Source organism: Doryrhamphus excisus, chromosome 22 (genome assembly GCF_030265055.1).
Source record: "Doryrhamphus excisus isolate RoL2022-K1 chromosome 22, RoL_Dexc_1.0, whole genome shotgun sequence".
Taxonomy (NCBI): domain Eukaryota; kingdom Metazoa; phylum Chordata; class Actinopteri; order Syngnathiformes; family Syngnathidae; genus Doryrhamphus; species Doryrhamphus excisus.
This window is the reverse complement of record NC_080487.1, coordinates 14,200,864-14,219,098: the sequence shown is the minus strand read 5'-3', so window position 1 is coordinate 14,219,098 and position 18,235 is coordinate 14,200,864. Positions and strand designations below refer to the sequence as shown.

The window sequence follows — 18,235 nt, the reverse complement described above, 5'->3', positions numbered from 1 at the left end:
AATATCAAATACAGGTAAGATCTTTATAAATATGTGTACATATTTCTCTTTTTAATATAGCGTATGTAGGTAGGTGTATCCAATGCAGTACGTCTGACATGACCTACAGTTGGGGGGGCAAACATCGCCGTGTAGTGTTTATAAACCAGTTAAACCAGTTCATGTGGAAGGCGTGTACATGTGACCTAAGCAGTATAAAAAGTATCAATACCGAACTAAAACAGGTATAAGCGATGAGTAAAAAGGTGACTTTAAACAGCTAAATGACGGATGTTTTTTTCGTGTTGTGTCGCCATTAAAAAAAACTGCTGTCGAGATCCACCTGTCCAGGTGTGTGACGTCACCGCCTCCTCCGACATACGAAGGAGGAAGAAGCCGCCACTAAAGCGCTCACGGTCGCCACCGGTGACTCGGTCGGGTTTAAAAGTAAAAGGGCCGCCATGGAGGTCTGCCTGGCCTCGCGTCACCGATCGGCGCTCAACTTCGCGGTGATGGTGCTCGTCTACGCCGCCTACCTCCTCGTCGGCGCCGGGGTCTTCTCCGCCATCGAGCTGCCCTACGAGATCCGGCTGCGGGACGAGCTGGAGGCCTCCCATCGGGACTTCCTCGGCAACAACACCTGCGTGTCGGAAGCGCGTCTCCGGGAGCTGCTGGTCCGAGTCCTGGAGGCCAACAACTACGGCGTGTCCGTCATGAGTGGACGCGGCCACCGGAACTGGGACTTCATGTCCTCCTTGTTCTTCACCAGCACCGTCCTCACCACCACAGGTTCGTCCCCAGGAGAGGAGGGGTGGGGTGGGTAGACCGAGGTGCCTGTCCGGAAGAAAGTTGGTGGCAGTTGGATGATTGTTAAATACATTACAGTACCTCCCTTGGTTAGCGAAGGTCCTCCAAGGTACACATGTAATGTAATGTCATGTCATGTAATGTAATGTAATGTAATGGCTCTGCCCAACTTTAATTGAACTAAACAAAAAGAAGCACTGCACTGTTGCTAGGTTACCAGTGTAATAGCACCATCAACCCATCCATGTCTACCACTCTTAGTCTTCTTTTAACATACAACCAAATGTGTTGGAACCCGGTTCTCAGGTGGTTCCACTGAGATGTTTGTTCTACTTATTCATCCCAGATGAGAGCTATTGGATTTCAGTGTTAGAGGTCATCTGGCCTACTAAGTATCAAGGCTACTTCAACTTCTAAGAGTCCACCCAGATAGAATACACGGTACTCCTAACGATAGTGGAAACACACAATAGGAGGCCATTTTGTCTACTTTTTATAGGCTTTTCTTATTTCTTCACAAATGTACCACATTATGCTAATTATGGAACTACAAAGTCTTGATTTGTACCATTTCCAGCTCAGAAAACTTTATGAAAGTAAATCAAGAATAAAGGCAGCAAAATTTGGACTTTTAAGGCTACTGCACATTGTACAATAATGTAGTATTATCTTGATCTGGTCAAAGATATTAGTATGCAAACAAACAAGTTGTCCTAGTATTTGCGTGTTTTTACCGTGTACTTCCTTGTGTGTAGGGTACGGCCACACGGTTCCTCTGTCAGACGAAGGAAAGGCCTTCTGCATAATCTACTCCCTCGTGGGCATCCCGGCTACCCTCTTCTTCCTCTCGGCAGTGGTGCAAAGGATCATGGTCCCGGTGACCCGCCGGCCCCTCTCCTACTTTCCCCGCAGGTGGGCCATGTCCAAGTCCAAGTTCGCCGTGGTGCACGCCGCCATCCTGGCCGTGGTGGTGACCTTGCTGCTGCTCATCATTCCCTCCTGGATCTTCTTCACCCTGGAGAAGGACTGGAACTTTCTGGAGTCCCTCTACTTCTGCTTCATCTCCTTAACCACCATCGGTCTCGGAGATTACGTCCCGGGGGAGACGCACAGCACTGAGGAAAACCCGTACCAGCAGTTCTACAAGCTGCTCATTACTGGTAAGACGTTCTTTCTCCCGTTCAAAGTCATGAAATGGAATTGATCAGTTCCGAGGTCAAACCTCGCCCACAGGTTGGTGTAGCAAACATCCAATATTTCAATATTGGCTTCTTTGTGTAAACGAGTTAAGATGCTCTTCCTAGAAAAGGGTAGAAACATTTACGTGGTAGCTAACAATGCCCAAAGGCGGAAATATGTTTTGTACCTTATGTGGCGTCACAAGATCAAAATGAGTGAACATTTTCAAGACCGGTCCATGAGTGGACGCAAAGAGGCAACAATCACTTTTATCTCGCCGTCTTCTTCTTCGTCTTGTTTTGATTGGCGCCAAAGCAACTTATGGTGGACATCAGAGCTTCAGAGCTTGGGGGAGGGCAGAGAGTGTATTTGGCTTACAGCCACGCCCATAAAGAAGCCTGCTCCTCTGTGACATCACAAAGGAACAGTTTTACCACGCCCTCTAAAACCATGAGCCATCCTAAACATCTTTTAGGACTCACGTCCAAATAAAAGACCTCCTGATCTGAAACGTTGGCATGGTTTAACACCACAATACAACAATAACTTCATTTGTAGGTCGGAAAAGTGGAAAAAGCTTAGTAGGTCCCCTTTAACTTCTTAAAATTCTCTTCTATGGGGATTCCAGACGCGACTCCAGGAGACGTCCACCCCTTAAAACGTGTCATATTACACTTGTCATATTGTCATATCCAACAACACGCCACCTGTATCAGTCACATGACTTGTATCCTGGTAGTGTACCTGCTGCTGGGCCTGGTGTGCGTCCTGGTGCTGATGGAGACGTGCGTGGAGCTGCCCCAGATGAGGCGCCTCAGGCAGAGGTTCTATCTGGAGGGAATCCGGGAGCTGGACGCCGAGACGGCCAACATCATCGAGCGGGAGCACGCCGCCGCCGCCGACCCGCCCATCAGCTACCACTCGGCAGGCATTCCGTCCGTGTCGGAGCAGGCCGCCTCCATGCGGGCATCGTACACGCCGGCCTCGGGGTCCTCCAGCCTGCACAGCAAACTGGGCCGAGCTTGCAAGAGCGAAGAAGCGCTTTGAGAACAAACATGGCTGCCTGCTGTCGGGCCAAGACTCTTCTACGGTTAAAGCAGGATATGCTCTTTTATTAGGACATCTTCTTTGTTCTCCCTTGCTGATGCATTCCTTGCAGATAAGAGTAGGAGCGGGAATGTGGAGGAAGGGCTGGAAAGTTTCCACTTCCTGCCAGAAAGTGTGATAACGTTCACACCAGTTGCCATTTAGCTTCCACTTACTGTTAGCAGCCAAATACTAGAGACGCCTCTCTGTGTGTACTCTGTGTGTACTTCTACACTACATTGGCTGTGGGTGGAGTGCAGACCTCCGCCAAGGCCAAAATGGCCGCTCAGCTCCTGTAAGTATATTCAGTTCATCACAAGTGCAGGGTTACCAATCTTTGTGGGAAATGTTACGTTTTTTAGCACAACAACAAATTGTGAGGTCACGTTATTGTTTCATATATATATATAAATATATATATATAGTATATATAAATACTAAAGGGCTTCAATTGGTGCAAATTTATTTACAATGTGGGTGTTTGAACACCAGAGGGCAGCACATCCTCTTTTTTCCACAACCAATTTACAAGCCAGCCAAAGCTAAAGTGTGTATTATATTTCATATACAATACCATGCTCATCTTGATGGCCTTCAAATAGATTAAAAAATGGGACAAAGTGAAAATAGAATGTATCATCCATGATAAGAATGTGTATAAATGTACATTATTACATTCCCGTTTAGGTTGCCGTGCAGACTCAGACTGATGCATCACCTTTAGGCGATGGTGCCCTCCATTAGCTGGTGTTTATACGATTTGTGCCGGCGGGGGCGGCTTGGTGCAGAGAGGCCTGAAGGAGTGTATGCAGACCAGTAAGATGGAGAACAGCATCAAGGCCATGATGGTGACGATGGCCACGTAGCCGGCGTAGGGCAGGGGGGGCGTGTCGGGAGCCTCTGCAGGAATCATGTTGGTCAGGTTCAACATGTAGCCCAGAGTCCAGCCGGCGTCGCTTCCTTTTATCTGAGATAATGGGCCCAAAGGAACCACAGAAGACCAGGTTGAGAAGGTACATAATGAACGTATGAGGAGCAGAGCTTCTGGTGCTGACCTGCTGTAGATACTTGATGGTGGAGTAGGTATCTGAGGTGAAGTTGTATCCGTCTGTGAGCAGCGTGATGAGGTAGGTTCCAGCGAAACAGTACCCTACTAAATACTTCAACTTAATGCCGGGGTTCTGCTGCTTCACCTGCAGTAAAAACACGAGTGCTTCACTGTACCATGGAGACACACAAGTCAAGTACACGTCCATCATTTGATCCCCGACCTGATCCCAAGGTGTAGCGCAGAAGCTGGCTATCCTCTCCTTGACCGTATCCAGAGGGATGGATGTGTCGGTGAGGTTGAGGAAGCTCATGGCGTAGTAGTAGGCGGAGAAGGCCTACGGCAGCATCAAGGAGGCGAAAACAAAGATCCACAATTAACACCATGACTCAGTTCCTCCATCTCTTCGTGTACTTCCTCAAACGCTGTGAAGGAGGATGTGGAACAAAAACGGAATACAGTGTACAGTTGCAATGATGCGGATGAAGCATAGGAACACTTCCTAAAAAATGACATTCTGTGATGAAAAGTGAGAAATGTCCAAGAAGCAAAATAAAAACAATCAGCCACGGGTGACAAAAGGACCACAAAATGCTTGGAAGAACAACAACACGTTATACGGGAAATTCATCCTTCAACAAGATAAAGAAGCCAAAAAATCATATCAAACTTATAAAAATAAGTCATAAGAGTGTGTGAGAATATTATAGGCAATTATTGGATATGAATAAAAAATAAGAATAGGGCAACGTGGGCATTTTAAACAGTATTATTAGGAATAGTCTCGACCCTCGTGAGGATAAGCGATAGAAACTGAATGAATGAATGAATGTAACCGTAGGGTTACACGACCTTATCACTTATTTATGTATTTAAAAACTAATCCCATGTGGAATACAGGAAGTGAATAAATGTACTGCAGTAGAAGAGATGGAGGGGTAGGATTTAATAAGCTTTGCTTCTTCCTACTCCTTTTGGACGTTATGAACTGTGAATTGAAAGATGTGATATATTCATACATTGTAACTAATAAAATGAAACCATTTTAGTTTATTTATGTGCAGAAGACGTAATGTAATATTTTTTATTTTTAATAATATGGGCCAAATTAGTCTTCTTCAGTTTTGACACTTTAAGAATAAAGCGTCATACACCAAGTTCACATTAGACGGATCAACTATGAGGTAATAATACGATACATCGAGATCGTCCACACTCACCCCGAACAGCCCCTGCAGAGGAGGCTGGTAGACCCCGTTGAAGGAGCATTGGCTGTATTTACACTGACTGGAGTCAAAGAGGTTCCGTACAATCTCCTGGCATTGTTGGAAGTTTCCCATGCCGCTGTGTCGGAACACCGGCGGGGCTCCTTGGGGCTTCCTGTCCGACACGCAGGGGCTGTCGTACAGGGTCGAGTACTCCTTTGTTTCGCTGTAACCCGGGTGGAAACACGGGTCGGATACCGCCTGAGGACTCGCCTGCCGGACAGACGCATGACAAGGTCAAGGAGGATGGAAAAGATGCTGGAATGGTTGGAACAATAATTGGATTTGACCACAACAATGCTTTTTTTAACGTACGCATTCATAGCCTTGGTGTTTCTCCAGCCAGGCCAGGGGAATTTATTATCCGCTCAATTTGAAAGAGTAACAGGTAGGCCTTTTATTTGACATTATAAATATAGTCCAGGGTGGACCCCGCCTCTCTCTTAGGGACACATTTGTAGTACTCTATACTGGTCAGTAGGTGTCAGTATTGTTACTGTCATGTTTGGTGAGACAAACAAGCACCAGACTTTTATTGCAGGTTTGAATTTTCTCACAAAATGCACAATAATCCTAAATAAAAACACAGCCTACTGTTGCAGCCCTAAACTCGACTCTGAACCCCTGATGTCACTTCCTGTCCGCCCCCACTCAACAATGTCTTAATTCTTCTAATTATGTCTTCTATATTGGGGAACACCAGTGTAAATATAACTATAGGGGTGTTAGTTCATGTTGAGAGAGCTCTAATGTTGAGTGGTGTACCTGGGTCTGGTGGGCCAGCGCCATCTTCAGCGCTTGGTCCTTCCCGTAGCACAGGAAGCTGTGCGTGTAAAGGTTGTAGTCGTTGCCGTAGAGACGGAAGGTCACTGAGTTGTCGGGTGACTCAGAGCCGTCGAATATTTTGGACACAAAGCTAATCTGGGTGGATGCCCCGCCGAGGTCCAGAGCCCCTGTGGTCTTCAGGCCCTGCACCCCCCACACACAAAGGCATGAAAGGCTAAGCTGGCGGGGGCTGGCGACTATTAAAACCTGCAGAATGAGACGAGCGATGGAACCTGCTTGAGGCGGTCATCCAGGTAGTTGACCGTCACCCAGCCGAAGGCACCCTCCTCCTGGCCGCTGAGGATCCTGGCACCTTGGTAGGAGAAGGGGAACCTCTGGAGGGTCTCTGAGACGGACTTGAAGACCTCCTCGGATGCGGAGCTGTTGGCCTTCCTGCACGCACACACACACACACACACACACACGTCATATATTCATGAGCAATATTAATATGGCATGTGGCTAGTAACAAGTAGACAGCTGCTGGATATATGAGAGCATAAATCAACACATGGAAAAGCAGCACATTAGCGATATTGATCTTATCCAGGTCTTACTCCAGCAATCTCATCCCGGCCGTGGCTCCGAGGTAAAGCGGAGTCTCAGCGTGTCTTTTCCTGGGTATATTCTCCTCCACCTCCTGCATGCATGCTCTCAGGGACTCCCCGGCCTTCCAGGGCGTGGCTGAATAGCTGGAGATACCTGGACCTTCAGCAAAGACATTCATGCAAAGTTGGTGGGATACAGCAGGAGACAAACATAACGCAGGCTGATTCTTTAGGATGCTAATGCAAATGTATGACTCTTTTGTTTTGATGTACAGGGTGATTGAAAGTAACTCCCTATTTTAAAAATACTTCTATTTTTCTCAATGTTTTGTGTATGTATATTCCATGATGTATGGGAATTAAATCTATGGTATGTTCAAATTGAATCTATAAATGAAATCAATGGCAAATAAATCTGAACTATAAAAATACTCTGAACCTTCTAAACACATAAAATGCAGTAATATTTGAATGTGAAAACCATATGGAGTTTTTTCCCCCAAGCATGGATCCAAACATCTTGCTAGCAAATGTGTAGTTTTACTACTTGTGTAAAAAACTTGATGGAAGCAAGAGAAGAGGGCTTAAACCTACTTTCCACTTGCACCATGGATATGATATCATTTCATAACATGTCGTCATTTCTCCAATCTTAATGTTTTTGGAAGTTTTTTGGCACTTTGCTAGTTAGTTAGCATGCTAGCATGCTAATACTTAAAGCAATCCCATAGCCTGCTCAAAAGTGTTGGTAATGAAAAACAAAGAATCATATTTTATATGATATTTTATATTATAGTATATGTGTATGGGGCTCTCATGATGGGAAAAAATCGTATTTTGAAAGTTCTAAACAGGTTTCTATGCTGGAACTCCACAAATATGAATATATGAATATGAACATTGAATCCTCCATGGTGGATCCTACCTTTGACGTTGCAGGAGTGCTTCTGTTCAGCTCTTCCCGTGTTGTTGTCCTTCTCTGCAGGCCACTGGTAGACAAACACGGTGGTGTGGGAGGAGCCGGCATCCAGTACGATGCCATACTGGCAAGAAAAAAACACAAAAACGGCATTTTTATAAGGCCATGTGTTTTTGTATTGACTGAGCGTGTGCAAACACGGCGATAGCTTCTTTAGCATAGCTGGGATGTGTTTACTAAACTGGAGATACTAATCTTTAACAGCTGTACTTTAAGAACAACTAGCTTACTTTTTTTATGTACTTCTTAAACACAAACGTACTACTGCAGTACACACTGAACACCTGAAAAATCTTGCATCCGAAAAAAATGCATCCCAAAGTGGGAAAAATGGAAAAAAGACCAGCAGAGTACAAAATACACGGCAAAAAGCAGTTAAACCACTCCTTGGTGGATAGATCATGTCTTCTTTCACGTTCTTTAAATGTGAATACCTTTTTATTAAAGTATAACCCCACTCATCGTGCTTCCTCGTTACCTCCTTCCACATCCTTCCCAAAGACCTTTTTTTATTTATACAATCTTTCAGTGTTTTTTTCCCTCGCTAGAATCAACGCAACTCCACAATAGGAGAGAGCATGTTTGGTGAAGTTTTAAAGCGGGAAAAACCGCCACAAGGAGCATTTTCCAAGAAGTGTGCCAGCTACTTTCCAATAGAAATAAACGCTGCACAGCAACCAGGAAGTGAAAAGAGTCTTGCAGCTTTGATGGGAAATTTGAACGTCGTCACACGTGTGCATTCACAATCAGCACTCTGCTCATTATTTAGCTTGCTAGCATGCTAATGCTTAAAGCAACGGCTGTCTTGTTGTCAAGCAAATACTTTGAAAGCACTTTGGAGTGGGTGTGCCCGGAGGCGGGCCGTGGGTGGAAGAAACAAAAACAGACCGTTTGGCGGGAAGTACAAATCCAAGGAAGTACAGCTGGAATAGGTGGAGATTCTGGAAGATCTACAAAGATTTATGTGCGGGTTATTGTGTGGAGCTGCTCTATAGGAGTCCACAATTCAATACAAAGTGTGGACATTCATACCTACGGCCAGTTAATCATAAAATCCTGTCTCCCATATTTGTCAGCAGTGAGTGAAGCCACCTGCAGGTCTTACCTTGTACTTCTGAATGAGGGGTATGTTCTGGACCACCAATACTGTCACCAGGGCGACCACGGCAATGACGCCCACGACGGCGATGATGACGGTCACCGACATGTTCCAGGGGTTCTTGTCTTTCATCTCTGCCAGCGAGTGGGCGGATGGCGGCAGGCAGGCAGACAGACAGACAGGAAGGAAGGAAGGAGGCGGGGGGTTCAAAGGAGAAGGAAAGGAAAGAGGAAGAAAGAATGTTGTCAGAGTGGATTGCATACAGATGTGTGCAAGGACAACACGTGTCCAACTGGCATGTCTGAACTGGGACGTTTGCCCGGCGATGCGGCACACATGGACTGGTGCTCTAGTGGTCCAGCCTGGTCCCCGTCGTCCTTCCTAGTAATTCATCATGAGAAGTGGCGTCACACATGAGGGCATGATGATTGAAAACACGTTGACACACATTCCTGTTTGCTTAATAATGCCAACAAATATTTGGCAACAATCATAAACATTCAATCAGCTTTTCATGAGCGGAAACCTCTTTTATTTACTTTTACACTTTTATTACTTTATAGGGAAAAAAGCATCCTGGAAAGAAGAATGTTGTAAGCTTTTTGTTTTATGACATATTTGGGGGTTTAGAAGGACAACCTGACTGATTATGAGCATATTTGGGTGAGGATTATATTTGATAATGTTATTATTAAAACATTAATTTATATATAATTTTTTTCTAGTAATCCAATAAATAAAAGCAGAAAGAGCATGAAAATATATATAAAAAACTTATTGCTCACACAAAAAATGATAAAGAATGTCATAAGTTGTAGGGAAAAATACATCTATTTATTTGGCTAAAAATACAAAAAAATACATAAAAGTAAAAGCAGGAAAAACTACTTTGATTTACTGGGTTTAGTCGATTTTCCTGCCAAAAAAATCAACATCTGAAAAGTGACCATGCTATCCAAATAGGATTGCATACAAAAAGGCATGTACAGTTAGTAAATGAATTGTATACTTTTATGATACTAATACTAAGTGAGTATTTCTTTGCCTGATGGATGAATAAATGACTATGTGAATGATAAGTGAGGCTTTTTTGGCAGGCTTTGGGAGTGTATGGACCATGTCATTTCTTGTGGTGTGTTTAAGTGTATCCGTCCATCCCTCCATCCATCTTCTATGCTAGGATGATGGATGATGGAGCCTATTCCAGCCGACCATGGCGGCCGATAGACGGGGTGGTCAATCACTGTGCAGACAGCCAACCATCAACTCTCACATTCATACCTATGGACAACGGAGATTTGAAGCCAAAGCACCTGACTGTGTAGCCAACATGTGAACCACTAGTCCACCGTGCGGCCCTGTTAAGTATGAAGATAGGTAAATATGAAATCGTGTCATTTAATAAGTGACTTAGTGAGTAAAACATCTATTGTACTATGGTGTTAGCAGACGAGGGACACCATTATTCACTGCTTTTCTACTGAAGTCCAACCAAGGAAGCCTGAAGGAGGGGCTTCATTCCATTCCAAGTGGTCCCGGTGGTCTCACTTGTCTTTCCGTGGAAGTCACTTTCACATTTCTTTCATTCCATCAACGGTAGGATCATTAAACAACCTGGAAACACCGTGACGGATTTCCTTTCAAGCAGTGGACTTGGGGCTTTTCACTGTTTGCTGATGGGGAACACACACGTGCACACACACGTGCACGCACACACACACACATGTGGCTGTAGTGGCGTGTTTACATAAGTATGTACCAGGTTAAAGGTATCTACAATCTCCAGCATGTTGCAATGCCATGGAAAGCCGTGGAAGCCAATGAGACGGAGCGGAGACGTACCTGTGTCGCCTGCCGCATGGAGGAGGCGGGGCCAAGCGAGGAGGACAGGAAGGAGGAAAGATAAGACGAAGGTATCTGTAGAAACCCCTTCCAGGATTAGAAGCCAGTGGTTTGTGTGTGAAACTTTGCCGTGACCTCCCCCCAACCTTTCTACCCCACTCCGCCCACACGGGGCCCACCAGCGAGGCCGGTCACCATGGCGATGCCTCCACATGCCAGCCAATGAGAGCCACCGTGCGCTCTCTCTCTTCATTCCACACAGGAAGTGGGGACTCCCTTGTTTGGTTCTTTGTTTATCACTACAGACCACTATGATGTCATCCCTGTGACGGATCGGAATCCCCTGCTCTTCCCTCTCTCCCTGTGTGTGTGTGTGAGTGTGTGTGTGTGTGTGTGTGTGAGAGTGTCTCAAAACGTGACTTGGATGCTAATTTGTGGAGCCATTCATAAAAGCACTTCTTTGTTTTCCAACTTTGGTTCCTCAAGACATTGAAGGTGAATTCTGTCTTTGCCTGCATATTCAATCATTTTCTTTCTATGACTTCACGTAATTCATGGTTGTTTGTCTATATGTGCCCTGGGATTGGACCCCGCCTGTACCCCACCTGTAGCCCAGCTCCCCCAGGGAGGATAAGTGGTATAGAAAATGGATGGATGGAAGTTTAAGGTCAGGCTTTGGAGTGTGATGCTCTAAATAGGTCACTTAAAGGCTATAAATAAGACAAAAGTTTGCGTTACCCCCCCCGCCTAGCAGCAAAAGTGAAGCCAGGTGTGCCCCACATTTTCTTCTTTCTGCAAGCGTGATGCTGCTATAGTTTTGGAGTTTTGTCAACCCGCCTGCTGGGAAACAATCATACACAGCGATGCATCAAAGACTCTTACAAATAACCAAAGACTGACGCAAGTGGAGCTTTCACAATAGGGGGGGGGGGGGGGGGGGGGAGTCATTTAAGGTTAGGTCTCTAATTCAAGACAGGAGCGATGGATGGATATGAGAGCCCTTGTGTAAATATTAACATAACCATTACCACTGTTGTCAAGTGGAAGTCAACAACAATTACCCGAGGATCAGGAAGCACCAAAATAAACATACAAGCTAACAAGTTAACTCATCCATCCATTTTCTATGCCGCTAAGTCATGACACCTTCCCATCCGCTAGAGGGAACACCACCATAGCACTACATTGCTAGCTTTAATGGTTTGATGAACATCAATATTCATAAGTAAATAAATACAAGGCATTAAGAAGATCAGTGAAAATGTGAATGTAATATTCTACATTGGCCACTTGGTGTCAGTCATGGCTTGGTGAGACAAGCACCAGTCTTGATCGTCTGTCTTATTGCAGTTTGAAATGATCTCATAACACACATAATATTAATAATAACATAATAATAATCATCATAATGCAGCCATAACCCACGATAAGCTAAAACTTTGGAAACCTGAATAACCCTTCTACCCCCTATTCCACTCCTCCACAAGTTTTATTTATATCTTAAATTGCTTATTTTCTCTGCTTATGTAGTGTATAATAAGAAATCAATGTGACTATAGGGCTGTTATTTCATTTTAGAGGGCTCTAATACTGTTTAAAAAGCATATTTGGCAGATCGTCAACTGTTTTTTTTTAATGCCACAACTATGAAAATATTCAATTTAACCAGGATAAATGAGAGATTACCGTCTAATGACTTATCACGTTTATAAAAATGGCCACTCTTTATCTCCATGACCTTCCCCTTCTCTTCAATACGCCTCACACCCTTAGATACAGGAAAGCATGATCATGCTACATTAGTCACAGTGTAGCCTTTAGCCTGGATGTCTGACTAGGGCTAGGGGCTAGCAAGCATGCTGCCTGGGATTGAACCTGCATACCACCCATGACCCTAGTGAGGATAAGTGGCATAGATGGATGGATGGATGGATGGACGGACGGACGGAGTATGTGATTGGTTGTTCAGACCAGTAAGCGCAGGACGGAGGAACTACCAGGAAAGAGGAAGCGGAGATCTGCTGAGCCAGTCCCAAATCCCCAAGACCCGGGTCAGAGTGTGTCACAAGGGGCGTTTGAAGGTCACAACAGGTCGCAGTAGCCGCCATGTATACTCCGGAGCGACTTATAGTCCACAAAATACAATAGGATTTTTTTATTATTATTATTTTTTGTTTCACCTCGATATTTTTTCCTTCCATACATATTTGTATCCATATGCAGATGTAACATGTAGTTATGCAAAACCAATATTTTTTTTACTTTAGTTTAATGTATCATGCATTACTTTTTTTTTTAAATTATTATATTTCATTATGCTTTTCCTGTGTTCATTTTAGTTCATCTGTCAGACAATGTGTCTTCATCACACAAGTGTGTGTGTGTGTGCACCGTCTTGTGTACACACACACACAAACACACACACACACACACACACAGTATGCACCTGTCAGAGCCACCCCCATGCACTAATAAGCTACAAGGACTGAAGCAACAAGTCCTGGACCAAGACAAGTCATCTTACCTTTTGGTGAAGACATGGCCTCAGCAGACACGATGCTCTACCAGTCTTCTTCTACGTCTTAACCCTACGTCTTCACCTCTCTCTCAACTCACTTCCTCTTCCTCCCTCTCACATCCATGCTCTCCTTCGCCCTCGCTCACTCTGTGTGTGTGTGTGTGTGTGTGTGTGTGTGTGTGTGTTGGTTCCTCTGGCATGCACTTGCTTATGAACAACAGCCTCCTCCTCCTCTTCCTCCTCTTCCTCCTCTCTTGCTCATCATTTCCTCAACTTTCTCCCCTCCCTCGCTCTTTGCTTTGCCCAGGAAAAGTGGATCTAACACACGCCCATAGACTCATACCAATGTCATACTCCTTAAGCTCCGCCTCCTTTTAAATCAACTCTAGAGCCATTATGTCATAGCATTGACTGCGGCCTCATGGGAAAAACCTTGATTTCAGGGCCACTTCAAGGACCCGACAATTGTGTGTGTTGTGTTCACATACCGTGCTACTGTACTATTTCTGGCAACAATGGTGGTCTTTGTGTGGAAGCACCACCACCACTTAAGGGGATTCGGTTCTTGGCCACCTGAACACCTGACTGGACTGATATGTACTTCATATGTTACATGATATGTACATACATCATATGTTACATGATATGCACATCATATGTTACATGATATGTTACATGATATGTACATCATATGTTACATGATATGCACATCATATCTTACATGATATGTACTTCATATGTTACATGATATGTACTTCATATGTTACATGATATGTACTTCATATGTTACATGATATGTACATCATATCTTACATGATATGTACATCATATCTTACATGATATGTACATCATATCTTACATGATATGTACATCATATGTTACATGATATGCACATCATATCTTACATGATATGCACATCATATGTTACATGATATGCACTTCATATCTTACATGATATGCACTTCATATCTTACATGATATGTACATCACATGTTACATGATATGCACTTCATATGTTACATGATATGCACTTCATATGTTACATGATATGCACATCATATCTTACATGATATGCACATCATATCTTACATGATATGCACATCATATCTTACATGATATGCACATCATATCTTACATGATATGCACATCATATGTTACATGATATGTACACCATATCTTACATGATATGTACATCATATCTTACATGATATGTACACCATATCTTACATGATATGTACATCATATCTTACATGATATGTACATCATATCTTACATGATATGCACTTCATATCTTACATGATATGTACATCATATGTTACATGATATGTACATCATATGTTACATGATATGTACATCATATTTTACATGATATGTACATCATATCTTACATGATATGTACATCATATTTTACATGATATGTACTGAATATGTTACATGATATGCACATAAGGGTAAGGAAACCGCAAGGGTTGACAGACATTTAAGACAACAAGCCTTTTCTCTCCCACGAAATGAGCATGAATTCTGCCTAGCAACAAGGGCTAAATTAATCTGTTGAACTATATTCTTATTTTATTGAAGTTTTTATGAATGTTATAATATTGAATGTGCCTCCCCCGCATGCACCTGAGTATTACATGAAATGAAATATTCCCTAAGACAGTCCTTTCTTTGCACACGGCTCTTGTGATGAACAATAAGGAGCAAACAAGCCCGAGGAGAGTCCAAATATTTGATGGGAGGTGTCGCATTTGAAGGCTTTATATTTGAATGAATGGTCTTTGCTTAAGCGCAATCAAACCAGCCAATGAAACAGTCTATTTATCTAACAGGACGCAATCAATCCAGCCAATGAAACAATCTATTTATCCAACAGGACGCAACCTATTTGTGAACAAATAGGAAATACTAGGAGTCAGCTAAATACAATAAATACATTAGCCATGTTATTGGGATAAGAGTTCAAACATGAACCTTTTTCTTTCAGAGCGGACATGCGTGTTTCTTTAAGGCATCGCGAGATGATTTGTGAGGCATTCACTTGAATGAAATAGCACTGCCATAACAATATTTCATGATCCATAAGCCTCACTTAAATCCCTTGCTAGCACATCCATCATGTGACCTCACCAGCCGCCATGCCGCCTGCCGTCAAATGAAGAGATTTACACAACAAAGGGATGGATGGCGTTTTCATCAAGACAGGAGGCCTCCGCCATAAGCCATATGTTTACCCATATATTGTCCATAGGCTCGCTTTACAGTGCAGTGTACATATATATATATATTATATATCATATATACACACACACACACACACATACACACCATGGTCCGTCTTTTGTCTATGTACTGTTATAGGACAAAGGTGGGCCGCTGACATTTTTTAGATTTTCAAGCGGGCCCTGAGTTGGTCCCTGAGTTGGACCCCCTGATCTACAGCATAAAAGGAGACCATCCGCCATTAACGCTAACGGTTGCTAATGACCACTTCCCTTGGAAGACATTTTGATTGACGCTTAAATTGCTTAAATGTGTTGCGGTGATGTTGAAATCTCAACCTTCTTACTGCTGAGTGGTTAAAAATATCATTATACAATACAGACGCTGTTCAAATAACCCGCAGGGAAAACATTTAGTGTCAACTAAAGTGGAAAGAAGCTATTTTTAGTCCGTCTGTGATATCATATCACGATATTACAAGCTCGTTGGCACAAAAAAAAACCCTCACAGTTCTCCGCTTACTTAATATGAATGAATGTTTCCAACTGAGGAAATATCATCCTGTAAAACCGGCTGATGAGTAAACGTTGATGTAAGCCAAAAGTAATGATATTTAGAGTGATTCCTTTGAATCTTACGCTGTGAAAAAAGCATTAAACTAGTTTATCTGCTTCCTCTTTGGCAGAGCATCCTCTTAAGTTCCTGAAAGAGGAGCGTGGTAGGATGATGACAGTAATGTACTTTGTGGCACTTTAACCCCCCCTAAAAGCTGACAAACGCAATTAAGGTGTCTTTGTTGTTCCCGGGAACCAGCGGAGGATCCCAAATGGCAGCTTCCATTATTCTGGGAAGACTTTTTCACAAGATGCATACTTGACCAGAACGCCTGAACGGCATCACATGTACAAGCCAACGGAAAACCTCGGGAAGGACATAAAGTTAAAGATAGAATGGAAGGGGGGGGGGGCAGTCACAACCGCTAGATTGATACATAATTCATACGACCTCAGGACACATGCTGACCTTTTGTTAGCGGAGGCTGATTGCCGCTCAGGCTGTGGAGCGTTACCGTGGCAATGAGGTCCCTGAGGAAATCTGAGGAGAGTGGGGAGAAGAAAAGACCACAATGACGCTTTGACTACTCTGGAGTGTCTGCAAGATAAGACATAGGATTGTTTGCCACCAAAATACGATCTGAAAATGGTTTTAGGAGCTCATTTTGAATTTGGCAAAAACAAGAAGGCCAATTGGCACCAAGAGAAAGTGAAATGCTTTCACTAAAAGGCGACCTATTATGCTTTTTCCACGTTTCTGACCTATAAATGTAGTTAGAATGTTGTATTCTTATGTTAAAGATCATGAGGTTTGCACATTTGGGTTAGGGTTAGGGGCCTGAAAGAAGTTTGGGATGGCTCAAAAACGCTTGGTTTGAGGAGGTGTGGTAAAACCGTTCCTTTGTGATGTCACAGAGGGACGGACTTCCTTATATATAAACTCTGCTCTCCACCAAGCGCTGCTCTGCTGTTTACTTGCTAGCAATGCTTGGAAATGTTTCCAATTCCTAAAGACGCCAGCATCGGACACAAGTGGTTGGAGTTCCTGATTCCCTACCAGCAAAAGAAATGGATTTGAATCTGTCAACGTCATTTAATACTGGACTGTTTCGTGAACATGGGCAAGTATGGAGCTGGACTAGCCTACAAACCTGCTAAAGTCCAACGCCTTTCCAACGTTACTTGGTCGTGTGGAAGAGTCAGAGGAGCAACCATTAAGTAACAGTTTCCCAACTGTGTTTATTTAGTGTAGCATGATTGCTAATAGCTCTACCTGAGAAAACACATTCCATTTTTTCTACAATGCTGTAGAAAACCTAAGCCACTTACCAACGGGAGACATCTTGAAGTAACCTCCGCTGTCATTCGGGTACATGATAGCCTCTGGAGGCGCACAGAGCTCGGCTGGTTCCGACGCTTCTTACCGGAGCTCCGCCTGGTCGACGCGGCTTCCAGCGGTACTTCGGGCCCAGTTTGAGGACCCGCTAGCTCGGGTTAGCGCCAGGATTTCCAGGCAGGAAACCAAGACCAGGCGCTTTATTCCAGCTGCTAAGTGCCTGTTCACCTGTCTCTGGGGAGTATAGCAGTGTTTGTTGTGTCCAAATCAATAAATAAGGCGATGCTGTCAATGCGAATAAAAGTGTAAATACATAAAATGAAGTGACAAGATGAAGCAGCTCATCAAACATGTGGTTAAAGTTACGATGCTAACTTGCTAATCGGCTCAAATGATGAAGTTTCATTCATGTTCACGTTAAAGGTTAAATAACTGTTAATACTGTTCATTTGGATCTGAAAATAAATTATTTCTCTACTCACCAACTATATGTGCTTTCTTAAGTTTTTCTTATTATTATTATTATTAGTATATTTATTTATTACTGATTGATTTTCTTTATTCGTGATTTTATTTTTCATCCGGCACAAACCGGAAGTGCTTTTATCCTCTCGGCAGTGTGACCAACCACAGCAGAGTGGGCGTGCCTGGAGGCGGGCCGTGGGTGAAAGAAATTTAAAAAAAGACCGTTTTGGCGGGAACCACTGAATGCAAAGAAGATTCTAGAACGCGTGATAACTGGCAACAAAAAAGTTTAGAATGGATTTAAAAGTGAGCATAATCTCATAAAATCTCACAATGGCATCCCAAAAAGGAGCTTGGAATGGTTTACAATGCTATACTCGTCATCAATTCTTTTTAACGGACCAAAGTAGTTCTTTGTCATAGTTTCGATTGCTTGCTAGCAGTCCTCGTCAGAGTGGTCACGTGACGTTCCTGTGACGTGT

At 43.5% G+C, this 18,235-nt stretch overlaps 3 protein-coding genes across 7 annotated transcripts in view; 1 reads left to right on the top strand and 2 right to left on the bottom strand.

The window, feature by feature from the left end:
* The window catches only part of LOC131109274 (proteasome activator complex subunit 4B-like), a 38,549-nt gene extending 36,463 nt beyond the window's left edge, over positions 1-2,086 (bottom strand). For both annotated transcript variants that reach the window (XM_058061065.1, XM_058061066.1), the window contains exons 1-2: positions 1,521-2,086; positions 516-813 (exon numbers count right to left, since the gene is read on the bottom strand). The gene's annotated coding sequence lies outside the window, so the exon portion shown is untranslated. The remainder of the gene's footprint in view (positions 1-515; positions 814-1,520) is intronic.
* LOC131109277 (potassium channel subfamily K member 1-like) lies at positions 193-5,078 on the top strand. Its single transcript, XM_058061075.1, has 3 exons — positions 193-768; positions 1,542-1,946; positions 2,705-5,078. The coding sequence occupies exons 1-3, from the start codon at positions 441-443 to the stop codon at positions 3,010-3,012; spliced, it is 1,041 nt and encodes a 346-aa protein (XP_057917058.1). The 5' UTR covers positions 193-440; the 3' UTR covers positions 3,013-5,078.
* entpd1 (ectonucleoside triphosphate diphosphohydrolase 1) lies at positions 3,498-17,874 on the bottom strand. 4 transcript variants are annotated; one of them, XM_058061072.1, is made up of 12 exons: positions 17,771-17,874; positions 17,282-17,520; positions 16,422-16,493; positions 8,822-8,949; positions 7,663-7,780; positions 6,747-6,897; positions 6,423-6,582; positions 6,130-6,333; positions 5,320-5,577; positions 4,323-4,436; positions 4,107-4,244; positions 3,498-4,018 (listed from the first exon to the last, which is right to left on the bottom strand). In XM_058061072.1, exons 2-12 carry the CDS (start codon positions 17,325-17,327, stop codon positions 3,803-3,805), a joined length of 1,605 nt encoding a protein of 534 aa, XP_057917055.1. In that variant the 5' UTR covers positions 17,328-17,520; positions 17,771-17,874; the 3' UTR covers positions 3,498-3,802. The 4 variants fall into 4 exon arrangements, with proteins under 4 accessions (XP_057917055.1, XP_057917056.1, XP_057917057.1 ...); XM_058061073.1 differs by lacking the exon at positions 17,771-17,874 and having other exon boundaries at positions 17,282-17,656; XM_058061074.1 differs by lacking the exons at positions 16,422-16,493; positions 17,282-17,520; positions 17,771-17,874 and adding an exon at positions 13,182-13,471.
* Positions 17,875-18,235: the final 361 nt, after the last annotated feature.